At 38.4% G+C, this 27,608-nt stretch overlaps 1 protein-coding gene across 9 annotated transcripts in view; it reads right to left on the bottom strand.

Annotated features, from left to right (window-relative positions):
• The window catches only part of Ate1 (arginyltransferase 1), a 135,672-nt gene that overhangs the window by 58,401 nt on the left and 49,663 nt on the right, over window positions 1–27,608 (bottom strand). For 8 of the 9 annotated variants that reach the window (XM_037209967.1, XM_028868163.2, XM_028868170.2 and 5 more), the window contains 2 exons: window positions 11,185–11,366; window positions 7,699–7,798 (listed from right to left, as the gene is read on the bottom strand). In XM_037209967.1, coding sequence (XP_037065862.1) covers window positions 7,699–7,798; window positions 11,185–11,366 — 282 coding nt within the window. The remainder of the gene's footprint in view (window positions 1–7,698; window positions 7,799–11,184; window positions 11,367–27,608) is intronic. The other variant, XM_037209986.1, reaches the window with a different exon arrangement.

The raw sequence follows: 27,608 nt of genomic DNA, 5'->3' as shown, positions 1-27,608 counted from the left end.
ACCATGCTCAGGTCCTTCACTCTAATCTCTCCAGCCCCTAAATCTAATTCTGTGGTTTAGATGCTCCTTTATGTCACTAAAATTAAATGTGAGTTAATGCAAACACTGGGTAAGACAACCACCTTTACTTTAATTTTCTCATATGTAATGAGAAGCTTAAAACAGATGACCCTCAAGGAACTACTTTGTGTTCCAATGTGCCACATGTCTTTGCTTGAGACAATTTTAGAAACATTATTTGGTGATGAGAGCAGATTCTTTTACCTCCCACTGCCTCTAGGAGGCATCAAAATCACTTACTAAAATTATTCTGTGGTGGTTTATTTTACTGACTATGTCTAATCCATTGGACAGTTGACATCAAGAAAACAGATGCTGAATCAAAAGAATCCAGTATTTTGTTCTGTGCTGTGGGTAACTGATGAGATCATTTGTATTCCTTTCAGCCCAGCAATAGGAAAGTCACTACCACATGTACCCACATGCAAGACCCTGGGCTGCTAGACTATAGTAAAATAACATTTGCTGGTCTGTTTGGTCAAGAAACTTTGAAGCTCAGGGGTTTCAGTAGCACACGATTTTGCTAACACAGCTCTGCTGATGCCAATTAACATTTTTATAGGTACTTTTGTACCAGTAATGCCAAAAGCCTTCTTGTGGGCAAAATCCTACGGAATTCCAAAGGTTCTGTATGCCCACAGTCCAGCTGAGGCATTCAGTGTAAGGATTGCTCAAAGATGAATTAGCTCTTTGTTTCTTTTCTGCTATTTCAGAACCCTTTCTGATGTTTCCACTGATGTCTGGCCATGTCATGACACCAGAGCAGACTGCTTGAAATCACTGTTTACTCTGGCCTGCATACAGGTCTGCTTAAAGGACTTCAAAACACCCCTTTCAGAATACACAACAGCCTCTCAGTGGCACTGAGCGATAACATGGGAGCAAAGTATTTTAAATTACACCTAACAACACTTCAGTAAACTCCAATTTCTACTTTCAAAAGTAATTAAGTAGTTAGTTTTTAAATGTATTGAAGCAGGTAAAAAGGAGAATATAAAGTAAGCTTTATATGTAAATAGTGAACATTTGGAAAACATTGGAAATGCTTTGTAAGTATTAGCAAAATAAAATTTTAAGTAAAAAAAATCCTTTGTAGCACATATAGAAAAGAAAAAGTGTATAGACAGATAAGGATTAAATATTGAGATGTGAATTAATATAGAAATTTGAGAAAATAACACACCAAAAATGGAAAAGGAAGGGAGGAAGGGAAGGAGGAAGGGAGGAAAGGATGGAAGGAAGGAAGGAGAGAAAGAAAAGAGAGAAAGAAAGAAAGAAGGAAAGAAAGAAAGAAAGAAAGAAAGAAAGAAAGAAAGAAAGAAAGAAAGAAAGAAAGAAAGAAAGAAAGAAAGAAAGAAAGAAAAAGAAAGAAAGGAAGGAAGGAAGGAAGGAAGGAAGGAAGGAAGGAAGGAAGGAAGGAAGGAAGGAAGGAAGGAACGAGACAGAGATAAATAAACAAGCAAATAAGGTTCACTATGCACAAAGTAAAAATCTGAACAAAGCTGAAATAATTTGTTTTTTTAGTAAAGGCTTACTCCGTAACACTAGAAGTTACAAAGATAAACCTATGAACACAAAAACACATTTATACCAATGGCACCATTAAAAATAAAATATAGGGGCTACCGAGATGAGTCAGTGGTTAAGAGCAACAGAAGACCTAGGTTCGATTCCCAGCACCCACATGGCAACTCACAACTGTCTGTAACTCCTGTTCCAGGAGGTCCAATGTGCTCTCTGGCCTCCTCATGCATCAGGCACACAAGTGGCGCACAGACATACATTCAAGTAAAACACACTAAAATAAATCTTTAACCAAAACCATCTTAGGTAATCTAAATGTTGTAAACTGAGAAACTGTAAGCAGAGAGGAGAACTTACTGTAACATGCGTTGTTTATATAACTATGAAAATAAAAACATGGTGATTTTATCTTGAGTGGTCATCATTAGCAACTCAAACAAAAGCAAAATCTGTTGACACAGGAAGACAATTTGTAGGCTCAATAAGAGTATTCTATAAAAACCTCCTAAGATGAACTCTTATAATGCTCACAGCATTTCTGTATATCCACAGAGAAATTCAGTGGCTCTGTAAAACCTCTCACTTTGAGCCACCATAACAACTGGCCAGATCAGTTCATTCTAGGACATGAGCCTGCACAATCAACACAGGATGAAGTATGACTTCCATATCCACACCATGCTTCTGTCATCTACTGCTGAGTGGCAAACGACCGCAACACTCAGCAGCCTAAAACAGTAATTTATGAATTACTGAGGACTCTGAGCAGACTGGAGCTCAGTTGGTGCTTTTGCTGCTGGTCTCTTGGATTTAATCACGCAATTGCACTAAAATATCCAAGACGGCTTCAGGACTCTCTTTACAGTCGAGCAGTTGCATCTTTTACATGACACCTGGCTTCAAAGACAGGAGTGAAAAATGACAGCCCTCTAAGACTATAGCCCAGAAATCCTAATCAATAATTTTTATAGTATCCATTAGCCAGTGAAAGTCAGTCACCAGGCCAGTCTCATATAGGGAAAGCAAGTGGACACTAACTCTAATGGGCAGGGAAAAGGCAGTGATAATGAGAACCTCCAGTCATCTCTACATGGAAAAGAAAGAATCATCATTTAAGCATGACTTTATGACAGTTTCTTACTCAATAATACAACACAGATAAAATAAGCTGTTTTGTCAATATCAGACCTACTTTTGTACATGTAATATATTTTATATAACAAATCTATAAAGTAAAGGCTGTTAATTTGAACAAATCTGTACAAGAAAATCCAGATGAAGCGTTAATGTATCTTCAAGCATAGTTAAGGGCACTTGGTAATGCTTTATGCACTGCCTTGTAAATACATACAAGCCCTAAATTTCCTTAGTGCATGGCTGTGTAGGGGACAGAGTTGAATTCGAGTGCTTTCCTCTATCTCTACCTTAATTTTTTGAGATGCAGTCTCTCTTTGAACCTGGAGCTCACTGGTCTGGCTAGACTGGCTAGCCAGCAACCCCCATCTCTCTATCCTGTGCTCCAGCACTGGGTTACAGACATGTGCCACCACATCTAGCTCTTTACATAGGTGCTGGGGTACCAAAGTCAAGTCCTCATGCTTATGCAGCAAGAGCTTTACCCACTGAGCCATCACCCCAGCCCTTAAGAAATAATATAACAATTAAAAGCAGTATGTTATTGAAAACCCAAGTGCTCAAAAACAGTCATTCCAGGCAAATGCTGGCTTTACAAAATAAATTAATATTAAAAATTCTATCATTTCACGGAGATCTACAAAGTCACTAATGATATAATTTCATGACAAAACATCTCTCCCTAGAAGATAAAATGAGGACACAAATTAACTGGACAAAAAGTCAAAGGTTTTTTGATTTCCAAGTCATCCTCTCGTCATCTGTTGTATTTTACAGTTTTGATGATGTGTCCAAATTCTAAAGATACTGATTTGGAGGCTATGGAGATGGAAAATTCCTAGAACTCCAAGTTACATTTTCATTCACCATTACAGATATCTTTAAAAGCATTTAACAAGTAACAAATACTTAGTTTAATACTATTTACAAATATTGAAATAATGGAAACTGCCAGCAAACCTCCTTTGGTACTATTATGTGCTGTGGGATGGTCTGTATGTCAAATTACTCTGATTGGTCAATAAATAAAACACTGATTGGCCAGTGGCCAGGCAGGAAGTATAGGCAGGACTAACAGAGAGGAGAAAAGAAAGAACAGGAAGGTGGAAGGAGTCTCTGCCAGCAGCCGCCATAACAAGCAGCATGTGAAGATGCCAGTAAGCCATGAGCCACATGGCAAGGTATAGATTTATGGAAATGGATTAATTTAAACTATAAGAACAGTTAGCAAGAAGCCTGCCACGGCCATACAGTTTGTAAGCAATATAAGTCTCTGTGTTTACTTGGTTGGGTCTGAGCGGCTGTGGGACTGGAGGGTGAGAGAGATTTGTCCTGACTGTGGGCAAGGCAGGAAAACTCTAGCTACAATTATGATAACTATTAGTAGATCAGCAGTACTACACAGAATCACAAACTCAAGTTGCCAATTTATTAAGTTATTTGCTTCTAAAACTTATTAGTTCTTGGAACATTAATCAGAGACTTGGTATATACACTTTTCTTTCTTTTTTTTAAATACTTTTTATCTACTGTGTGTATGTGTGTGTGTGTGTATACACATTTGCCATAGCAAGCGTGTGGTATGCATGTGGAGGTCAGAGGACAACTTGTGTATATATGTGTGCATGTGTGAGTGTGGAGGTCAGAGGGCGTGTGTGTGTGTGTGTGTGTGCGTGCGCGCGCACATTTGCCATGGTATGCGTGTGGAGGTCAGAGGACAACTTGCAGGAGCATGTTCTTTCCTTCTACTATGTGGGTACTAAGGACTGAACTCTAAGACAGCATGAGAGAGTTAAGAGTCTTTATCTGCTGAACTCTCTCCCCGGTCCTCATTTTTCTTTTTATTTTGTCTTTTGAGGCATTATCTTGCTATGTAGCCCTAGATGGCCTGGAACATATTCACTGTATAGCCCAGGCTGGCCTCAAACTGATAGTATTTTTCTTGCCTTGAGCTCCCAAGTGCTGGGATTACAGATGTGTATCATCACACCTAACTAGCTCTACACATTTTAAAATTCTCATTATAGTTATACCACTAAATTGAGACTGTTAACAACAAACAGCTCCATGCCCTACTTTAAAAACAGCAAGACTCTCTGATCAGACCCCACAGCTTCCTCCACCATAATTCCTTCAATGTCCTATCAGCTCTCAGATCCCTCAGTCATGTCTCTAGACATGTAACAATTGTTTGTTTTGTTTGTTTTTTCAAGACATAGTTTCTTTATGTAGCCCTGGCTGGAACATGCTCTGAAGAGCAGGCTGGCCTCGAACTCACAGAGATCCCAAGTGCTGGGATTGAAGCCATACACCACCATGCCTGGCTCTCAAACCAGTAACATTTTAATGTTGTTTTTCAGCTTTAACTTTTATGGAAGAATTACATACTTACCCCAATTTCCTGACTTTCAAAAGACTTCCCTCAGGATTTATGATTTCAAAAACATACCAAAAATGCCAGGAAGAAATTCCCATGTGTAAAAACTAGTCTTCATGTTACCTTTGCTCAATTAAAAAAAATGATAACTTAAAGTTTGGTTTGGGGTTTCTTTTAAGATTTTACTTTTATTTCAAATCTAGTTTTAGCATCCAGTACAGACTGCAGGAGAAAGTGATTCCTAAACAGAGAAATGACAGCTGAGAAAACTGAATGTAGCTAGTCACACTTCTCGAGACCATGACTGCTGACAATGGAACCACAGCTACCTCCATACTCAACCTCAAAGCTTTCAAGTCAGAATCACAATTACTAAGTCCAGTGAACTACTCTTACAAAGAACCGGAAGAAAAAAAAGTGAAAGAACAAACTTATAGATTAAAGAGATTTAAGATATATAAATTAAATGAATATATGATCCTTGTTTGGGTCCTAAGTCAAATAAATTGATGGTGAAACAGATTATAAAACAAGAAAGTAGGACCACCGACTATACCAGATATCAGAAGATATTTAGAAACACTGTCAGGGCTGGAGAGTTGGTTCAGAGGTTAAGAGCACTGGCTGCTCTTCCAAAGGACTGAGCTTGTGATAACATTTGTTGTACCTTGTAAAATTACCTGAAGATCGGAGGACAGAGCCAGCACTAGATTAAACATAAAAGCCAGGCAGTGGTGGCACAGACTTTAATCTTAGCACTTGGGAGGCAGAGATCCATCTGGATCTCTAAGTTCAAAGCCAACCTGGACTACATGAGATTCAGTCTAAGAGAAAAACAGAGCCAGGTAGTGGTGGCACACACCTTTAATCCCAGTACTTGGGAGTCACACACCTTTAATCCCAGCACTTGAGATTTCATGCTTTTGCTACCAGTATTTGGGAAGCACACACACCATTAATTCCCGCACTAGGAAGGAAGTGATATGGCTAGGCAGAGAAAGGTATATAAGGTGTGAGGAGACAGGAACTAAAGCCTTTTTGGCTGGAGCTTTTTTGGCTGAGGACTCAGAGACTTTCAGTCAGAGGATTCGTGGAGATAGAATCTCACCTTCCATTCAGCCTGAGGATTCAGTAGTGGTAAGAAGTTTCTCTAGTGACTTGTTCCTTTGTCTCTCTGATCTTTCTGCATTTACCCCAATATCTGGCTCCGGGTTTTTATTATAAGACCATTTAGATTTCGAGCAACAGGGTTCAATTCCCAGCACCCACATGGCAGTTCATAACTGTCTATAACTACAGTTCCAGGTGATTTGGCACCCTGATACAGACCTACATGTAGGCAAAACACTAATGCACATAAAATAAAATTAAAATAAAGTAAAATAAAAAAACACTGTCAATACTCTTCAGGTGTGATAATAAAATTGTAATCATTTTCAAAGTGTTTTTATGCTTTAGAAATACCCACTAAAACATTTACATATACAAGGCCCAGGTAAAACTAATGAACACTTACTTAGCATGTGCAAGGTCTTGGATTACCAGTACCTCAAAATACAAGACGGGGCAGAGAAAAAGCAGTCCTGGACTCTTCAGTTAAAAAAAGATACAGCTGACATGGTAGCTCACATCTTTAATCCCAGCACTTGGGAGGCAGAGGCAGGCAGATCAGAGTTTGAGGCCAGCCTGGTTTATATACCAAATTCCAGGCCAGCTATGGCTATATTAGACCCTGTCTTCCAAAAAAGGGATATCCTTATTATGTTCCAAAATAATTCAAAAGGAGAGGAAGGTGGGAGTGGAGTAAAAGAACAGGCAAGAGAAGATAGATGGATAACAGCAGGGTAGTGGGCACACAGGGATCCCAGTGAACAGTTTTTATTTTTGCATGTTTATAAGCTGTTTCACTTTGTTAAAAACAAACAAACAAACAAACAAATCCTACTTTTAGCCAGGACAGGTCTTTTATGTGTCTAGCTGTTCTTTGTCCTATGAAGACCTCACGGGTTTGGCACTCTGACCCCTTACTTACAAGCGTCTCTCCCTGAACTCTGTGCATCTCTATCACACCTACTCTTCATTTGAGCCCCTCCTTCCTTCCTCCTCCACTCTGGAAGAAAACCCCACATTCTCGTAGGCCTTCTATCAACCACTCTATGACCCAGTTTTATGCTAAAACTCCCCCAGCATCACCTGCATTACATATTTTAAGAGTGAGAACGCCCCCATCTCCACACATCTCAGAGGTAAACACCACACAGTGCAGCAGACAGAAGTGCTGGTCACAGTGGCAGAAATCTGCTCCTCTGCAGTTCTGTACCAGCACTTAGGAAATATCAACAGCCTTCACTAGAGACTCTGACAACTGTTTTTTAAAAGGAAATTGCAAAATGTACTTAAACTGCACACTAATGCAAGAGATCCCTGTCAGCACAAGAAGGCTGTGACTCTCACTTCAGAAAGAACTTACGAACAAGCAAAAAGTCTCCGTAATAACCTGTTCCTGCCTCTACACACTCCAAATCCTCTGCCCCAAGATGCACATTTCACTGAAAATTTATGTTCTGTAGTGAAAACAGGCACAGGCATGAAGCTGACATTACCTTGTATCTCATCTTGGGACAGGAATGAATGTAGAAACCCATATAGTAATAGCTGAGCTGCGATGTTTTCTCATGCAGTTGTCTAGTAAAAGCAATTTCTCTGCCAAACAACAAAAAAAAAGTACAGTTAATTCTGGTTTCAATTTTCAAAAATCTATGTAATTCAATAAAATCTAATGGAAAGTATCAAAATACCCAATTCTTAGAAGAAAAATGATTTGTGTGTTTGTTTTCAAGACAGAGTTTCTCTGTGTAGCCCTGACTGTCCTGGAACTCACAAGTCCGGGCTGGCTTCAAACTCGGAGATTCATCTCCCTTTCCCTAGTGCTGGGATTAAAGGCATGCACCACTATGCCTGGCAAGAAAAATGATTTTTGAAATACAGGATAATTATTTCTAAAGAGAGGCCCCCAAAATTTCTAAATTATTTTGAAGAAATACATCTAAGTTCAAATTTTATGCTTTATTGGGCAAAAGCGCTGACCTATAGCCAACATAACATGAAAACAGAGCTATCTATAATACTCAATATGCTCTAAAATATTCAAGGAATCTGGGCTGTTTTAACAGCACAACTAATTTTTTAAAACTTAATAGCCAATACGATACACATCAGGAAAAATTATATATGCATTTTCACACAACCCTTTAGACTGTATCTGATTCACAACTTACCGTGTAGCTAGGAACACCATTTACATACAGTTTCCCTAAAATGAGAGGGACAATATCACATTCTCCCTCCATGCTTTTCTATTGATTAGCAGGGACGAGGGCTGCCGAAACAAAGAAGCTGAATCTTCACTGAAATGCTTGTGTGTGAAGTGGTTGTAATTCATATTAAGATAAATCTTGACACAAAATTTCCCCTGCTTGTCCAGCTGAATAGGCAGGCTGTATATGAGTTTTAATAAATTTACATTTCTAAAGGAAGAAGAATGTTGGTTTTGCCTTTGGAGAGTTTTCTTCCCTGTTTTTTTTTTCTTCTTCTTTTTAATAGCAGCAATAGTAGATACATAAAATTCAAGAGGTTTTGTTTTGTTCTGTTAGAGAGGCTTTTTTATGTAGTGTAGCCTATCCCAGAACTTGCTACATAGCCCAGGCTGGCCTCAAACTCTCTTCCTCCTAGCTCAGCTTCCTAAGTGCTGAGATTGCAGGCATATGCCACTTTATCCAGTTGAGAAAGTCCATGTTTAAAGGACTACTCTGTTCATTTTTCCAGTAAAATTTTAAATCTTTCAAAGAATATCCAAAAATAAAATGTTTCTATAACAGAATAAATGTTACTATTCCTAGAACTAATCTACTTTCAAGATTCAAACTAAGGAAAGATTGAAGCAAATGCAAGAACCCCCACACACACCCACACACACTCAGTAGCTCTTGACCACAGCCTGGCTAGCCACAGAGGCACTTGTTTTCTTGGACCTGCCTATTTTGGATTACTGCACCACTACTGACTCAAATCCATGAGCCATCCTCAACCATTTCTTCACACCCACGTCCGATGCTCCAACAAATTACTGGGATCTATCTCCAAAATGCAACCTGAATCTGACCACCTCTTAAAACTTCTATCTAAGATATTCTAGCCTTTAAATTATTTTATATAAAGCACAATTAAACACATAGGAAAAAGGATTGTCAGACATCAGTTACAAACACTGCATAATTGTAAATTTGTTATTGATGCATTAAGAGAAAAGTCAGGCAGGAAATGTCAAGATGGGCACTGAGACATAGGCAAAAAATGATTATCAGCCCAATTTGTAAAATTCATATAAATAATTTTAAAAAAGCATCAAGGTGTCTACTTTGATAATTCAGGAAAATAATACATATACAAAAACTAAGATAATCTGGCAGTACATTTCATAATGGTGTAAGAACGTGACTATAAGACACAAATACTAGGGAACACAGTGAGAAAAACACAGAGGGAAAAAGAGACTCAAGCTATGCAAACCAGTTTCCAAACCTCCTCCTTTTAGTTGTACTGCACACATATATAGGTAAATAGGGATAAGAACAGAAACAAATATTCGAGAGAAAGACTCCCACCAAAACCTTCTCACCATTAAAGACATTTGTGCTGTGTGACGCGTATCTGCAGCTATGGCCACAAATGGGAAATTTATATTAATATTTAAAAGTAACAGTTTTAGGAGGTTAGAGAGGTAGCTCAGTACTTAAAAGCACGTCTTGCTTTCAGAGGACAGGAATTCAGTTGCCAGCACCCACATCTAGCTGTTAACAGCCACCTGTAACTCCAGCTCCAGGGAATCCTGCTGGCCCTCTTCTGGCCTCTACAGGAATTTGCATATAACGTGTGCATGCATACACGCATACACACACACACACACACACACACACACACACACACACACACAGAAACATACACACATGGTGGTGGGGGAGATGGTTGGGGGGGGAGAATAACAGAAACCTTTCTCAAAAAAGTAACAGCTTTAGAAATGATGCCAATGCTTGATGTTAATTTTCTAGCTGTTAATGTTTCTATACATTCTAGAGTATAAGAAATCATTGTGGACTCCTGTGAGATGGCTTAGCAAGTAAAATGCTTTCTGGGTAAGCCTGATGTCCAGATCTTCATCTCCAGGACTCATATAAAGGTGCTAGAATAGAACTGACTCTAAAAAGGCCATGATATGTCCATTCCTTCCACCCCCATCATACACACAAAATAATAATAAATATATTTTTCAAAAAGAAAGCACATGTCTGGAGATGATTACTGTTTCATATATATATTTTCTAAGCTCCACTGTCAGAATTCTTTATGCTCCATAAATGTAACATTATCTATACTGTTATCCTAACATATATATTCTCTGAGTGTTAGTTAAAGATACAGCTAATGTGATGTGAAGGAAGGAAGGAATGTGCATGTGCTGAAGAAACACAGAGTTGTTTAAGGAAAGGGCCCCATTCTGACAGTCATATCATCAGACACTCACATGGTTTTATAAAAATATAGATGTGTATGGATCTTCAGACTCAGAAGGTATGGTGTCATCAGGCAGTCTTAGGAGACCACTTACATATTTGCTCTGCTACTGACTGCAACAGTGTCATGAAGCATGTGGCTGTCCACAGTGGGAAGTTCCTGACTGTCTGCTGGTATCTGTGACCCTTGTTAGAAAATGATTTCCCATTTGTGGCCATAGCTGCAGATACGCGTCACACAGCACAAATGTCTTTAATGGTGAGAAGGTTTCGGTGGGAGTCTCTTCTCTCGAATATTTGTTTCTGTTCTTATCCCTGCTTCCCTATATATGTGTGCAGTACAACTAAAAGGAGGAGGTTTGGAAACTGGTTTGCTTTTGTTTTTCAGGACTACTGCAGCAGCAGATTATTATAACATACTATCAAAAATAGATTCCTATTACATAATGAAATATAAACAAATTGAGTAATTAACTGAACCTCCATGAAACTAATTACAACTGTACAAAGCAGTCTTACCTTAATGCTGAATAGACACCCAAAGACAGAAATGAATAATCAGGATCATAGTACAGATACACTGAAGACACACAGTATGGGAGGATGTCTATCACACCCACAGCAATGATCTTCCCATCGAGCCAGTACTGCTGGTGAAAGGAGCCATAACCGCACTCCGGTCCATTAGCAGGGTGCTCTGCCTATGGAAAAGCAAGCACAGAAACATCAACAGGGAGCATATTCTTTACATTAAAAAGAGCTCTTAATCTAAGTAATCTTGTTCAGGTTAATAAATTTAAATTTTTGCTTTGTTGTGACCACCTTCCGATAAAGACTGCTTTGGCATGAAAAATCATTTGTTTTAAAAAAGGGAAGGATAGACAAGAATGAGGGAAGAAGAAGGAATAAAGAGAACAGGAAGGAAAGGAAAAGAATGAAAGGAGGAGGAAAAAGAAAGAGAGGAAGGCAATTAATGTGATCCACCTCCTCCACAGGACTATAAAAAGAAAATAATGCGATACATTAATCAGTGCAGGAAATACATGACACATTTCAACAGCTGACCAAATCTGCTAACAAGTGACAGGGAAGAGATTTCTTGAGCTCTTTAATAACACACAGAAACCACTGCTAACAGCACAGTTAACATCAAGAAACCAGGTGGTTTCCTGTCCTTCCCCACTTAAGATTGTGAACTCAGCTGACTCTATTCAGTATCAGATGTGAAATCCCAGCTAATATAGTAAGGCAGGGGAAGGGACTGAAGGGAGCTGTGGAAGTAGACCAGTGGTAGGGTGCTTGCCCCATGTGCAAGTCCTGAGGGAGACGGGTAGGAAGGGAAGAAAAAAAGGAAGGAGAGGAGGAAGAGGGGGGAGGGAAGACAAGGAGGGGAAAAGAGATGGGGGGATTAATTGAGAGTGAACAAGAACAGAAAAATCAACTGTCTTTCTTTATAGATGACATGACAGTAAAAAATCCCAAAGAACAAAGAAAAAAAACTGTAACTAATAAGTAATTATAGCAAAGCCTAGAATGAAGTTAAGATGTGAAATTCTTTTTCTTTATAATGATGACTAGAATATAAAATTTTAAACACCATGAAAAAAAAAGCTAAGTTTAAAGCTTACATGCACAGAATCTATACACAAAAAAGTACAAAACATCTATAAAGGGAATCATAGATGACCCAAATAAATGAAACAACACATTTTCTTGATCAAAACTGTTATAATGCCTGTTATTTTCAAGTTGCTGCCCAGACAGTACAATCCCAATCAAAATTGCTACAAGCTGTTTTATGAGTACCAATAAATTCATTCCGAAGTTGGACATGAGAGACAAAAGGCTCAGGACACCCAACTCTACTGAGGAATGAAGACATCATGATTGTCTTGACAGAACAAAAATAGACAAACCAGACTAAACAAATCCAACAAACACAGTAACCTTGAACAAAGAGTAAAGGCAATTCAATAGAGAAAGGTAAGTCTCCACAAACAACAGTGCTCAACAGTTGGACATCCACATGTAAACCAAGCACCAAGTCAAACTTTACACCTTTCATTATAGTGAGCTCAAAGTGGATCACAGACCCAAATGTCAAAATTCAGTACTAGAAAACTTCTAGACAAAGGCATTTGGGAGAGAAAATCTGGGTGATCATGGCTTTGTTAATGAGGTTTCAGATATAGCATCAAAAACAAAATACATGGAAAAAATAGTTGTACGTACTTTATTAAATTCATTTAAAACTTCTGCTCTGTAAGAAATGTTGTTAAGAAAACAAAGTCACACCACAGGACATATATTACAGGACATACTTAATAAAATGTGCAAAGCCTTAAGATTCAACCATAAGAAACTAAACAACCAAATTAAAAATGGACAAAAGATCTGAACACATGCTTTACCAGAAAGACAGCATCTAATCACAAGGGACAATGCTCACAATCACCACAGATCTACACAAGGAACATGAAGCAGTCCTACATATCCGAACACCATACCACACTGGCTGGACATCAAATGTCAGGAGAGATACAGGACAAGAGGAAGTCATTCTCTGATGTTGGGAAGGCAAAACAGTTAATAGGCACTTCAGGGACTTCTTACAACACTAAACATACTCTGAGCACAAAAAAACAGCAATCACACTCTGTACTTATCCATTTGGTTTGAAAACTTACCTAAAGACAAAAACCTCACAAGATGTTTATACATTTATTCCTAACTGGCCAAAACCAGTGCAACCCAGACATCCTTCAATACATAAATGGATAAACTGGTCCATCCATATAATGTATTGTCATTAACAAAGGAAACACACACACACACACACACACACACACACACACACACACACGAGAGAGAGAGAGAGAGAGAGAGAAAGAGAGAGAGAGAGAGAGAGAGAGAGAGAGAGAGAGAGAGAGGGAGGAAGGGAGGAAAGGGGGGGAGAGGGTGAAAGAGAAAGAGTGTGCACTTAAAATGCATATTGCTAAGTAAAACATGCCAGTCTGGAAGTCTGCATCCTATATAGTTACAATTACACTGTATAACAGGCAAAAGTTTAAAAAAAAAAAAAAAAGGCAAAAGTATGCACAGTTTATTTCATATTATGAGGAGTTTGAGAAGTCTAGACCAGGGATTAATAGATGAAACACAGGTCCTTTAGGTGATGAGACTGTTCAGTATGACATTATAACCGCAAAGACACTATACTATGCCTTTTTATCAAAAGTAAGCACTTTATTATTTATTTGTTTGTTTATTTTGGTTTTCCAAGACAGGGTTTCTCTCTGTAGCCTTGGCTGTCCTGGAACTCACTCTATAGAACAGGCTGGCTTCAAACTTACAGAGATCTCTCTGCCTCTGCCTCCCAAGTGTTGGGATCAAAGGTGTGAGCACCCACCGCCCAGCTAAAACTCAGCACTTTAAATAAAAGAGTAAATGTAATTATGAAAAATTTTGCAAATCATTTAGAAGGTCTTGTGAAAACATAGAGACTTTAACAATAAATATAACTACGGTATAAATGTATGGAACAGTCTTACCAAAAGAGCTGGACAGAGAAAAAAGGTGAAATAAGTAAATCTGGAAATGAAAGGGGTCTAATGGATGAACAAAAGGACGTGCATATAAATACTGATAAAACTGCTTCCCATGTGGGGACAGGTTAGCAGTTCTGACACTGCTACATGTGTAACAAACAAGCAAAGAGACAGCATATGGTAAGGTTCTCACTGCTGTGACTAGAGTGATTCAAGTGATGATGGATTTTAGTTGGAAATGTGAGAACTCAACGCTTGGCTCGCTGTAAACACAGATGGTTACACACAGAAATGTGCATACTATAAGTATGTACACACTCATGAGTTACTATACACACACATTTCTTTTTCTGTCAGCTGAGAGGGCCTGAAAGAAACACCTCAAGAGAAATGAGCACACTGTACTGCCAAGATCTTGGTACATTTTCTGCAACCAAAGGAACCAGTGCTAGGAGGAGAGGTGGCTGACTTTAGGACTGGGCAGGAACTATACAAAATGAGCTTACTGGATCTCAGTGTCAGAGAGGTAGTACTCAAACAACTGATCCGCACTCAACGAGGCATGGGAGTTAACTGAAAGAGCCAATTCATTGCCAGACTATTTAAAGCAACAAAATAAAAGTGATCTACAACCTGTGCATCCATACTACTATGTATCATTGAAAAACAATAAAAGAACAGAGGGAAATCTTTCATGCAGAAAAATACCAAATTTACATAGATACTCTGCCCTGAGTCAAGGGAACATAGATATGCATAAGGGAGGTCAGCTGTTTTGTTTGTTTTTGTAATTCAATTGCATGTTTCTCTAGTATGAACTCTGTAGGTGACATCATCCTGTCACAACATCAAAAGTTTAGATAATTAGCGAGAAAGAGGAAGGTTTATATGAGCGAGAATTGTTGAAACCAAGGTTGGATAAAGCACAGGGACAAATAGCCAAACGAATGGAAACACATGAACTATGAACCAAAGGCTGAGGGGCCCCCAACTGGATCAGGCCCTCTGAATAAGTGAGACAGTTGATTGGCTTGATCTGTTTGGGAGGTATCTAGGCAGTGGTACCAGGTCCTGGGCTCGTTGCATGAGTTAGCTGTTTGAAACCTGGGACTTATGCAGGGACGCTTGGCTCAATCTGGGAGGAGGGGACTGGACCTGCCTGGACTGAGTCTATCAGGTCGATCCCAGTCCTCGGGGGAGACCTTGATCTGGAGGAGGTGGGAATGGGGGTGGGGTGGGGAGAAGGGGAGGGGGCAGGAAGGGGGAGAACAAGAGAATCTGTGGCTGTTATGTAGAACTGAATGGTATTGTAAAATAAAAGAAAAAGTTAAAAAAAAAAAAGAAGTTTAGATAATACTCTCCTCTTCCACCATCATGTCAACCGGGTCAGAAAGAGCTAAGTCTTAGAATAGTCCACCCCACCCCCCACCCCCCACCCCCACCCCCGCTTTTTTTCCCAGGAAGCTCAGGAGCCCTTGCTAGAGAAGTACCCCAAGTCACCAGTGCTTACTGACTTGAAATCCCACTTCATTAATATATAACTATCTATTTGCCTTAAAGCCAAAAATCATCATGTAAATTGACAGGTCTCAAACTTCATGACCTCAAACCCCCTTATATTCAGAAAAGTAGAGAGAACACCCAAGAGTTCATGTCTAATGGAATACATATACAGGTAATTATCAATTAGAAAACCAAAGTGAAATTTAAGAAATAGATCTAATAATTCATTTAAAATTAACAATAAATTCAATATATTTGATTCATTCTGTGGTTAAAAACAACAACAAAAAAGAAAACATAAAACACTGCACTTTCCAAAATCAAAAAACAATATATTTGGAAAGTTGCATAGTTCTGGATTTTTTTTTTTTTTTTACAAATCTGTATTAGACGATCACCTGATGCTCATGTCAACCTCTGCTGTCATCATGGATCCTCTGGAAAACAGACTGTACACTCATGAGAGTGAGAGTCAGGAAGGCACTATGAAAACAGCACTGGTCTTGAGGACCCTCTGACACATGCATCAATGCACGGACCACATCCTGTATCTTCAAAATATGAGGAGGAGCCTATAAACTATAAGGTACAAAATTTAAAAAAGTAAAACAAACAGGATTCATACCGGTGCTTTCCTTCTATTTAAGTTTTGAGAAACAAAGGTAAGATACAAATAAAAAGACCAACAAGCAAGCTTAGGCCAGTTTTTGCTCACTCTGACTGGCACATTCCCAAAGCCAGTGTTTACAGAATTACAGTTAGGTCACTTAAAAGCAAAGTCATGTATACAGCAGCTACCTTTAATTTGCTCATAAATCAGTCAGTGAGGGGTTTAGCAATACTTAATGTTTCTTTCCAAGTTTGCAGTTTGCAGTTTAGGATCTGTAAAGGAATTAATCAGAAAATTTTCACAAGTTTCCTCCATTTCAAGGATTTAGCTGATAACAGGAAAAAATAATAAAGCTCCCCTCTGCTATACAAAAGAAAATTCACCTTGAATTCAGGGGAAAGATGGCCTAACTTTAGTGATTAATGAGCTATGCAGTGTGTATCCATTTCCAAAGCTCCATGGAGAGGTGACATGAATATTAATAGGCCAATTCTCACTTCCAGCCAAACTGTTCCCCAAATGGGTGCTTATTTATTCTAACAAAGTACACCTGTCTCCTCACCTGCCTGCCTTCCTGTGCCTCAGTGATGCTCCAAACAAACTCTGCTAGCAAAGAGGAAGTCAGTTGAGAGTATTTTCAAAAGAAGGTAAGGATGGGGAGGGAGAAACACTTCAGAGAACAGAACCTGAGTTCCCCTCCCTTCCAAAGCAGCCCCAAACCACCTCTCCCAAATGGTTCCTCTAGGACACAAAAATCTACATTTGGTTTTCTTGTGAGTATCTTATTTTACAACTCTGTAGGGACACAGGTCAACCTGTAGAGTTCTTAGAAGGGAATGAGTAATTCCAAATGTTAGTATACCACTCTATATGATAATTAGTAGTTGTTTTAATCTATCTAGCAATCTAATCTCAATCTTTTATTTCATTAAATTATATCTGCAAATGATCTTTGAATCAGTTTTAATGTTTACTGGTTTTGTATCAAATAACAAGTCGGTTAAATTAGACATGTATTTACACTGTCTAGGTGAGAACACTATTTTATCTTTTTAAAAATTACAGTTAAGAGCCCTAGAGGTCATCTCCGGAGAAGCTTGAGTGAGCTCACTGGATGGAGGACACATGAGAAGTGCTCAGCCAAGCATACTTGTTCTTATACCTCAAGGTGGTTCCCATGCAGTGCTATCTATCACTGCTCATTCTTTGCTTCATGTCCTCCTCTTTCCTGGGTCTGTGTTTCCATTTCCAGGACCAGGACTGTATTCCCACTATTGAACCAAGAGTTGGATCTGATGTCATGTTGGATGGGTGTTGAAGAATTATTCTCTTTTTCGAACAACTGAAAATGGAGAACCTGGGTTTTTAGTATTTTTACTTGTGTACTTGTAAGTTTAATCAATTAAAAAAAACAGTTCTTTGTGACCTGAAACCACTGTGTTTGATGTATGGCTAGTTACAGAACTAAAAGTTTTCTACATGTCTGTCCATAACCAGAAAAGCTTTTCCTTCTATTTCTATGTAAAATAGTTCCCACTTACAGGTGATATCAAATTATACTCAAGTATGTGCTCTGTGAAAATGATTTACTGAGATAAGCAGGTAATAAATCAAAGTTTTCAAATTCACAGAAAACAAACTCCTTATAGAAACTAAAAGCTTAGAAACAAATTGTAAGAATCCAAATACACATAATTACAGTGACTCTGGAAAAATCAACTGGCATGAAATTCTTAGTCTAAGGAAAAAGTAGTATCTTCTCAAATTTGTAAGCAATATCACTGGATTTAAATAGAATACAGATTTCTTTGTTTTTAGCTCACTATATAGACCAGGCTGGCCTCCAACTCACAGAGATCCACCTGCCTCTGCCTCGTGAGTGCTGGGATTAGAGATGTGTGCTACCACCACCCAGCTATGGCTTTATTTCTAATGAGAACAGTTTAACTGAACTTCTAAAACTACACCTTAGTTTGCATCAAAGTAGTTAGCATTGGGCCGGAGTATGGTGATATTTTATTTGTACTGAAATGTGATTTTAATTGTATGTTAATAAATAAAGTTGCCCTGGGGTCAGAGCTATTAGAGCCATAGCAAGAGCGTGGTGGTTAGAAGAGCTAGGTAGATCTCTGTGTGTTCAGGGATACAGCCAGTATTGGAGACATACCCCTTTAAGACCTGGAGGGCGGTACTTACAGGCAGTGACGAGGCAGTCATGTGTTTACAACCAATGAGAAGACAGAACAGAAAGACTATTTAAAGACAGACAAACAGGAAGTAGCTCTCTCTCAGGGAAGCTAGGAGCACTGCAGGAGGTAAGATTTTAGCTCTGAGCTCTGACCTCTCGGCTTTCTCTTTTACATTGGCTCTGTGTTTCTTATTTTAATAAGACGATTGTTTATATCTACACCGGAGCAATGCAGTTACAAAGAGGGTTTGCTATACAAGCATGAGGACCTAAGTTACATGCCCTGGTCCACACGGAAAAAACAGGCATCGTGTCACAGGGTTATAATCCCAGGCTTTGGGGTAGAGCTAGGCCCTGGGCTCACTGGCTAGCCAGGCTAGCTTACCATGCACATTCTAGGCCAAGTGAGAGACTGTCTCAAAAAGTAAAGTGGATGGCTCCTGAGGAACAACACTTGAGAGGTTGTCCTCTGGGATCCACATATGCATACAGACACGTGCACATACACCTACACATTAACATTAGTCATATAGAATGCTTAAAATGTTTTAAATGTAAATTTGTATTCAACTAAACTGAACTATAATACTGGCATGTTTAATTATTTTAAACTATTGTTTTAATTACAGTAAAATACACATAAAATATACCACATTAAATGTTTTTAAGTAGAAAAGTGAGTAAAGTGGTATGTCTTAATGATCTATGATAATTGCCTCCTTAAAGAGAATATTACAGTATTTGTCCTTTTGTGATCTGCGTAAGTGTCTTTGAGTTCCCTCCAATGTGTGAGAACATGCCTCTTTTTGAAAGGTGAACAGTATTCTGTATGTCAGTGTAACTTTGCTAGTCAGTCTTGTATCAATGGACACCTGGTTGATCTACCTTGTGGCTGCTATGAACAGCTGCTACAATCACTGCTACACTTGCCCTTCTTTCCTATGGAACTGCTACAAGCACAGGACATTTTTTTGGTTTTGTTTTGAGTTTGTTGTTTATTTTTAAAAACAGCCTTTATGTGGCCCTGGCTGTTCTGAAAACTAGGCTGGCCTCAAACTCACAGAGATCCACCTGTCCTTGCCTCCAGAGTGCTTAGGCCAAAAATGTACACCACCCACTGAGCTCAATTTAGGTTTTTGTTGTTGTTGTTGTTGGTTTTGGGTTTTTTTTTTTTGTTTGTTTTTTGTTTTTTGTTTTTCAAGACAGGGTTTCTCTGTGTAGCTTTGCGCCTTTCCTGGAACTTACTTGGTAGCCCAGGCTGGCCTTGAACTCAGAGATCCGCCCGGCTCTGCCTCCCGAGTGCTGGGATTAAAGGCGTGAGCCACCACTGCCCGGCTCAATTTAGTTTTTAAAGAACATTCCTCCACTGTAACTACACCATTTTATATGTCTGCCAATAACACACAAAGGCTGCAACTTCTCCACATCCACACCAACACTATTTATTAGTTTTTGTTAAAAGTTAACCTACTGGGTACCAAGTGATACTTCATGGATTTGATTTGCAATTCCCTAATAATTTCTGGTGTTAAACAACTGATATTTTAGGTATTATATTTTGTTTCAGCTTAAACAAATTCTTAAACCTTTAATAATTTTAAATTTTAAATATAGATCAAGAAACAGAATGGGCCCTCATTGGAAACCCACAGTAAGTAATAGTAAAAAAATAAATCACTAATAAGCATATAGTTCACATCCCCTTTCTTCTTACTGATATACTCTAAGTAACTACTGCATCACTGGGTCATGTAAGCATGCTCATCTTTGCCACTTCAACAAGTGTAAAGGGATGTTCAAGAAGTAATGGCATTTGTATTTATGAATTCTCCTGTTGGCCACAATGCCTGTATGTAACAAACAGTTCTCAAAAGACTTCTATCTGCCCAGTTTTCTTTATGAAAGAGAAATTACTTTACTAAAAGAAAAACAAGTCACTGTTTTATTAATAAGGATAAGAGAAGCCATATTTAAAAATTAGATGCACATCTGAATATGCAAGGAGATGGATGACTTTTGTTTTGTAGAAAAAACTGAGTAGGCTTATTCTAGAGTAAAGTAGCAATTTGTGCCAGATCATAAAATAGCGAAAAAGACAGAGCCGAGCCTAGAGCCAAGCATGAAGAACAGGAAGCTGTAGATGCAGGGAGTGAACTTGATGTGTATGTTTATAATGCCTAAGCCTGAAAGAAGCAACAGATCTGCTCACACACTGCTTAACCTGCTCAGTCCTGAGAACTCTTCCTCTGGACATTCTTACACAGCTAAGGAAAACAAGGTGCTGAGAGATTTGCCCAAGTTCACTAAGCCAATTTGGGGACATGCTGGGAAGGAACAAAAGCTGGACTTCCATCTCAGGTCAGTATTTTTTTCCGTGGACACAGCTTCTGTGGTACACCATACCAACGGTTACAATGGACTCACATGTGCTATTTAATACAAAGAACTAAGACATTTTAGCAATTTGCAAAATCAAAGGATGAGCAAACAAATGTATTTCTTAGGAATTCAAACGCTCAAAAAAAAAAGCAAAAAAGGTTTACTCATCTTTAACTTAAAACCAAAAGCAATGTAGTATCACAAATAGACATAAATTAACTGAACTTTACAAACCTTAGGTAAATGATGAACTTATCATAAATGGTTTTAATAAATGTACTGAAGTGAGAAAGAAAAAAGTATTTTTACCTTAGAATTTATAGAGTTTTTAAAAATTAATTGTTAATGCTAAATACTTTGCCTTAATCTGATTTTTGTGTATTTTAAATCCTAACTCTCCCAAAAAAAGACTTTACAAAGTAAGGCACCTTCAAATAGCTTACAAAAAGTAACAGAATTCCAAACCCTGACTACAGTGTTTACTGAGCTCTACAATACACACCTTGAATTGCACAGTGAGCTTTGGTTAATGCTGTTCAATTGGCAACTCCTGCTTCTCCAGTCCTTCTTATAGGAAAACATATTTCATGGTGACATCCCAGACTGAGAACTCAATGAATGCCAAGATCAAATAAGACTGATGTCCCCATGGAAACTAATCCACCCCAGGATTTACTATTCAAGCCTTTTCTGAAGCATTCATGCACAACTAATAAGCAATGAAAACTGTCAGGGAAGATGACCCTAATTTTGAACACAGTTTAAAAAGGTCTTGGGAGTGATGATGAATACTAGCTAGTCTAACAAGAGAATGTCTTGAATTTTCAAGATCCCCAAACTAACTCAAGTTTGTGCAGAAAAAACTTGAACAAGACAAATTTGTGGCATTTTTCTATTTAATGTTTGAATTTCTACTTTAAGTGTGCTTCCTTTATTCTCAAAATCAACTTTTACATTTTAGTCTCCTGAGGTTTTTTCCAGGAAAAGACTTCAGTAATTGTCATTACACTAAGCAATACACATTTTCTACTTAAAGTCTCAATAATCATGTGATGTCCAAAACCTAACTGAAGTACATCCCCTCCTGATCAATAAGCTTTGGGAGTATTATCTGGCCACACATGCAATGTGCTTACATTGTACTCAGCAAAGTGAAGTCAAGACAAGGAATGATGTCTTCAGTTCAACCCTTTGTACTTACTCGCAGCTCTGTCTGAGCCAGAACTGCCCAACAGCCCTTCCATCCATGGGAAGGAGACAGTACTCAAATGACAATCCTGATGATTCTGTTCAGGTTTCTAATTGGTGCCTTTGAGCAATACCACTCAACTTCCCATACAGGTGTATGGATCACAGTCTGAAAACTACAGGACTCTTTCCTAACATATTCAGCTACAAGCAACAAAACCCTGTTCCTCTGTTTTGGCCCAGTGGTTCAAGCCACAGCCCAGTCTTCCGCTTCTGATTTTTTCAGTACCACCAACAGACTGATTACCATCACCTACAAACAACTATGCTTTTGTAGGGTACCTCCTACCTGGCTTACTTCTTTAAATAAAACTGGGCCCAAGCACTTAATAAACAGGTAAAAACTCCCATCAACTCCCAGGCTCAATCCTCTTCCTAGCCTCATCCCCACAGCATTCCAGCTTATGCTAACAATCAGCATATCTGACTTTCAGTGTCCTCCACATTTAGGAAAATTATCTGAACCCTTCCAGCTTAACAACTCAGCCTCCCCACACTGATCTTTCCAGACCTTCTTTGAATTCTCTCCCTCTCTACAAGGAGCCAGGTCTCTGTACCCATATTCCATTTTAAAAAATTCTGACCATTGGTAATAAATACCCCAGTATTGAAGCTACTTCACAATACTATGCTGACTGAATAGACAGTGAGGTTCTTGTGTTTTCTCAGAGTACTTCCTTAAGTCTTTTGCAAAAAGCCAAGCAGTTCCCCATTCAAAAACAAAATCTTTTTTTTAAGAGATTTATGTATTTATTTAAAGATTTATTTATTTATTATGTATACAGTGTTCTGTCTGCATATGTCCCTGCAGGCCAGAAGAGGGCACCAGATCTCATTACAGATGGTTGTGAGCCACCATGTGGTTGCTGGGAATTGAACTCAGGACCTCTGGAAGAGCAGCCAGTGCTCCTAACCCCTGAGCCATCTCTCCAGCCCCTCAAAAACAAAATCTTAAAAAAAAACTGTTTAAAAGCTTCTGAGAGTATTCATGGCTTGTGATCTGATATTATGAGCATTAATAAAACAGTGCTAAAATATTAATTAAAGTATATCAATTTCAATATATACCACTATCTTGATGAACAATAAAACTGTAGCTAACATTCCGCACTGAAGGATACAGTAATGGGGAGGATATCAAACTGAGTGAGATTTCCTTTTTCTCTGTTTTCGTGTAGCACAGGCTGGTCTTGAACTCACTACTTACCTGGGGATGCCTTTGAACTTCTGATCCTCCTATCTCCACTTGCAATTGCTAGGATTATATGTCTGTGCCACCATGCCCAGTCATGTCAGATGATCTTTCTACAATTCTTTGAGAATTCAAAGATAAAATGATACATCTACTTCTACTGAGATACCTTTGTATATCCATAATACTAGTCACTTTAAGCATAAAATTCTATGAATTTTCAGAAAATTTATGAAACTGAAACTATAACCACAATCTGACTTTAGAACTTTTTAAGACTTTTTTTAAAATTCTCTCTCTCTCTCTCTCTCTCTCTCTCTCTCTCTCTCTCTCTCTCTCTCTCTCTCTCTTTGTGTGTGTGTGTCTGTGTGTCTGTACGTCTGTCAGTACCTGCATGGATATGTGAATATGAAGACAATTGTCCACAGAAGCCAGAAGAGGGTGTTGCATCCCTTGAAGCTGGAGCAACAAATGGTTTGAGTGTTGTGAACACTCAAACATTAAACAGCTAGTGCTCTTTCTCATTGGGCCATTTCTCCAGCATCTTAGCACTTTTTTTTATAACCTGTAACATTCCCAAGTCCATCTGCAGTCAGCCTTCCACATATGTTACCAATATCAGACCATCTCTGACCTGCTTTCTATCAATTTCCCTTTGTTGGGTAAGTCACATAAAAAGAACACAATACAGTCTGTGTCTGACTTATGTGGTCTACTACAGTCTCTTCAAGAGTCATCCAAGCTCTTTTTTGTTGCTGACTACTATTCCACTGTATTCATTCACTAGCTGACAGATTGTTAGTTATCATAGCCAAAAGCTAGAAAAAATAATGCTGCTGCAACCATTTATGCATGACTTCCTATGAAGATAAATATTTTTATTTCACTTAGGCATAATCATAAGGAATGGGTGTAGCATGAATCTTAAAAGTTCTGGCCAACTTTTCAGCTGGTCTTGTTTCCTCAGACTGGATGCTTCTGTGTCCTCATCCCAAATGGCTCTCAGCTGAACTGCTGCTAGAAGCCTGAAAGCTTAACCAGCCAAATGCTTAACCAGTCAAATGCTTCTAGTTTCTGGTCCGCACGCCTTATATACCTTTCTGCTTTCTACCACCACTCCCTGGGATTAAAGGCTCGCTTTTTGGGATTAAAGGCGTGATGAGTCACCATGCCTGTCTGTATCCTTGAACACATAGATTTCTGCCTCTGGAATGCTGGGATTAACGGCGTGTGTTACCACTGCCTATCCTTTATGTTTAATATTATGGCTGCTCTGTCTCTGACCCCAGATATGTTTATTAGCATGCACATTATTTGGGGGAATACAATACCACATTTCCTCTCTTTTTGTCTAAAATTTAAAAAAGCTTATAACTAATACAAGAAAAATTATAGACAGTAAGTATATACAATATACACAGTCAAGATTACATTAACGATATTTAATCCATTAACATTTGACAGATTCAGATAAAAACTCCATTATATATATTAACAATGTCCAGTCCAGTAACATCTGATAAACTCAGACCAAAAAATTTTCATTACTTATTTAAAACAAGTAGTTCCTTTTTAAAAGTAGATTCCATAATCTCCCTTTTTATCTTATCATATCCATATTCTCTCTTTCTTTTCATAATAGATCCAGTAGTCTACCTTTTGTCATTTTTATATCTTCCCCTTTTTCTTCAGTGTAGATTCAGCGATCTACCTATTTATCCTATTATTTCTTTATCTTTTTTCTCAGAGTAGATTCAATGATCTATCTCAAATGGGTTTCTAGATCATATAGTAGTATCTGTAATGTTTTGAAAAAATAGCCAGACCATGGTTCTATATTTCACCTTCAGATCAGCAAAGAGAGTTCGAATTTCTCCACAGCGTGCCAATCTCTATCTTTTGATTCCAGCCATTAAGTGAGTTCATGGTGATTTCTCACTGTGGTTTTTACTTTTATTTCCAGTGAATATCAATGGACAGTTTCTCTTATGTTTTCTAGACAATTCTCTGGAGAAGCACAACAGCAAGTCTCTTACCCACTTTTCACTAAGCTCTCCTGTTATTTTTAAAGTGCTACAAGCATGTGGCCGGTTCTTGATACCAATTTAATTACAGTTTCAATCCTTTTCAATTTAGTGAACTTTGTAAAATAGTCCAGAATATGCTCTGCTTTGGCGAGTAATCTTATTACTTGAAAAATACACCTATTTTAAATGCCACAATGAAACCCATCACTTTGTATGCTAACTTACAATTTTAAAACTGGGCGATGAAGGGGATGTAGCTCAGTAGTGGATTACTTGCCTAGGCTATTCCATGCCCTGGGTCCAGTCTCCAGTACTGGGAAAATCAAAAACAATAGGAGCAGCTGGGAAGTCAGTTAGAGCAGGGACTGCTTTACCAATGAACCATACTATCTATAGTTTATGACTTGCTTGACTTCAATGTGGCTTTTTGTCACTCAACAGTATAGTATTGACAGACATCCATTAAGTAAAGCTGTGACCACAATGTACAAAGTCTTCTAGACTACTTGTAATTTTGTCTAAATTTTCTCTCAAAGTATCAAGAAGTTGTCCTAAAATCTTTATCTGTCACTGAATTTGACTATTTCTACCATTTCTATTAGTTTTTATTTTTGAAGCTTTTATTTAGAATGGTTCACATTTTAGAATAACTTGACTTTTTCTTTTTATTATGAAGCATGCTTTTGCCCTCAGTTTCCATCCTGAAGACTATTCTATGCGATTTAAAGACAGCCCATCAAATATTACTATGGTAAATATTCATGGGACCATCTTACTGCAGCCTTTTTCCTCCAAGTCATCCACATCTTCATATTTAAGGGTAGAGCTTGCTTGTATTCTTTTATCTAGTCTGACAATCTCTAACTTTAACAGGAGTATGTGGCCCTACACTGTACAACAGTATGACCACTGGCTAAGTATGGCTATTGGGATTTAACTAAAACAAAAATCTGAAAAAATCAAATATAATACAGTAGCCATGTATATTCACAGGATAGCCTGGAACAATGCAAAGGTAAAAGTTCCCATGCAGCCAAGTTTGATTTAGGCTTTTATATTTATTGCAATAATTAAAAGGATTTAAGTGAGCCATCTTGCCATTCATCTTATAGTTTTTTTATATTTGTCCTGTTTACTTTTTTATTTCACTTTTCCTACTTTTTCTTATCTTTCATTGAGCTGAAAACATTTACCACTATATCTTTTCTTCACTATTGGCTCATTAACTCTCCCTACACACATCCCATAATGATTTTCAAGAGGAACAATTCTGGCTCTTAGAGACATTGGGCAAAGTCTGTCATCTGATAAAGAGGGTACTACTGGCATCTAGTGGGCAGAGGCAGAGATGCAGCTGAGCTTCCAACCATGGTGAGTGCCACTCCTCACAGCAAAGCCCAAGATGCCCATACTGCAAAGCTTCCTAAATCCTGTTCTCAAGTTCACTAACTCCATCTGATTACTAGCTTCCTTCAAGTGATAGTCTTGACTGTGAGCATCTCCCAGCAGTGTCATCCTATCTCCTCCTTCCCACCTTGTCCCATACTGTCAGCACCTAGCTAGTCTGATCTACCTCTCTGGGCTCAGTTTTCATTGTAAGAGGTAGATATTCTGTGAGAATTAATATAAGGAATGTGATAAGCACAATCCTGGCTATTACAGATGCTAGCTTCTCAGTAAGTAATTATTATACCTCCTAACAGAAGGACACACCTAAAGAGAAGCCCAAGTCCCCACACTGACACATGACCTTATGTGTGTTAGCTTGTGCTGCAGCTACCTCTCTGCTTTCTAAACATGACAATGGACCACAGCCTACTGGACTGGCTGACAAAATGTGATTCTAAAGAGAATGTCAGGAAGCTGTGGACCTCTAATACAAAATCCCGTTTATTTACCTGCATTTAATTGAAGACATCTGTAAGCGGTACCACACAAAATGTAACTCAGACTCAGAAATGTCAATAAAAATGCTATAAGGCAGAAGTCCCACTAAACCTAGCAGGAAAGTGTACATCAGCAGTTACACACAGCCACACAAATTTAGAAATATAATAGAAATATGCTGCCTGACTTGACAAGTGATAAAAGCTCCTTTCCCATAAAGCTTAATGAGCGCTATTAGTCTTCGGGAATGAAAACGGGTCAACCCCACAGAGAGAAGTAACTGACTCTCCACACATGGTCCATTCAAGTGACAACGTATCAGATTACTGACGTAATTACTATAACCTGACAATTTCATTAG

The sequence above is a fragment of the Peromyscus leucopus genome, chromosome 1, assembly GCF_004664715.2.
Source record: "Peromyscus leucopus breed LL Stock chromosome 1, UCI_PerLeu_2.1, whole genome shotgun sequence".
Classification (NCBI taxonomy): Eukaryota; Metazoa; Chordata; class Mammalia; order Rodentia; family Cricetidae; genus Peromyscus; species Peromyscus leucopus.
This window is presented reverse-complemented; position numbering and strand designations above follow the sequence as displayed.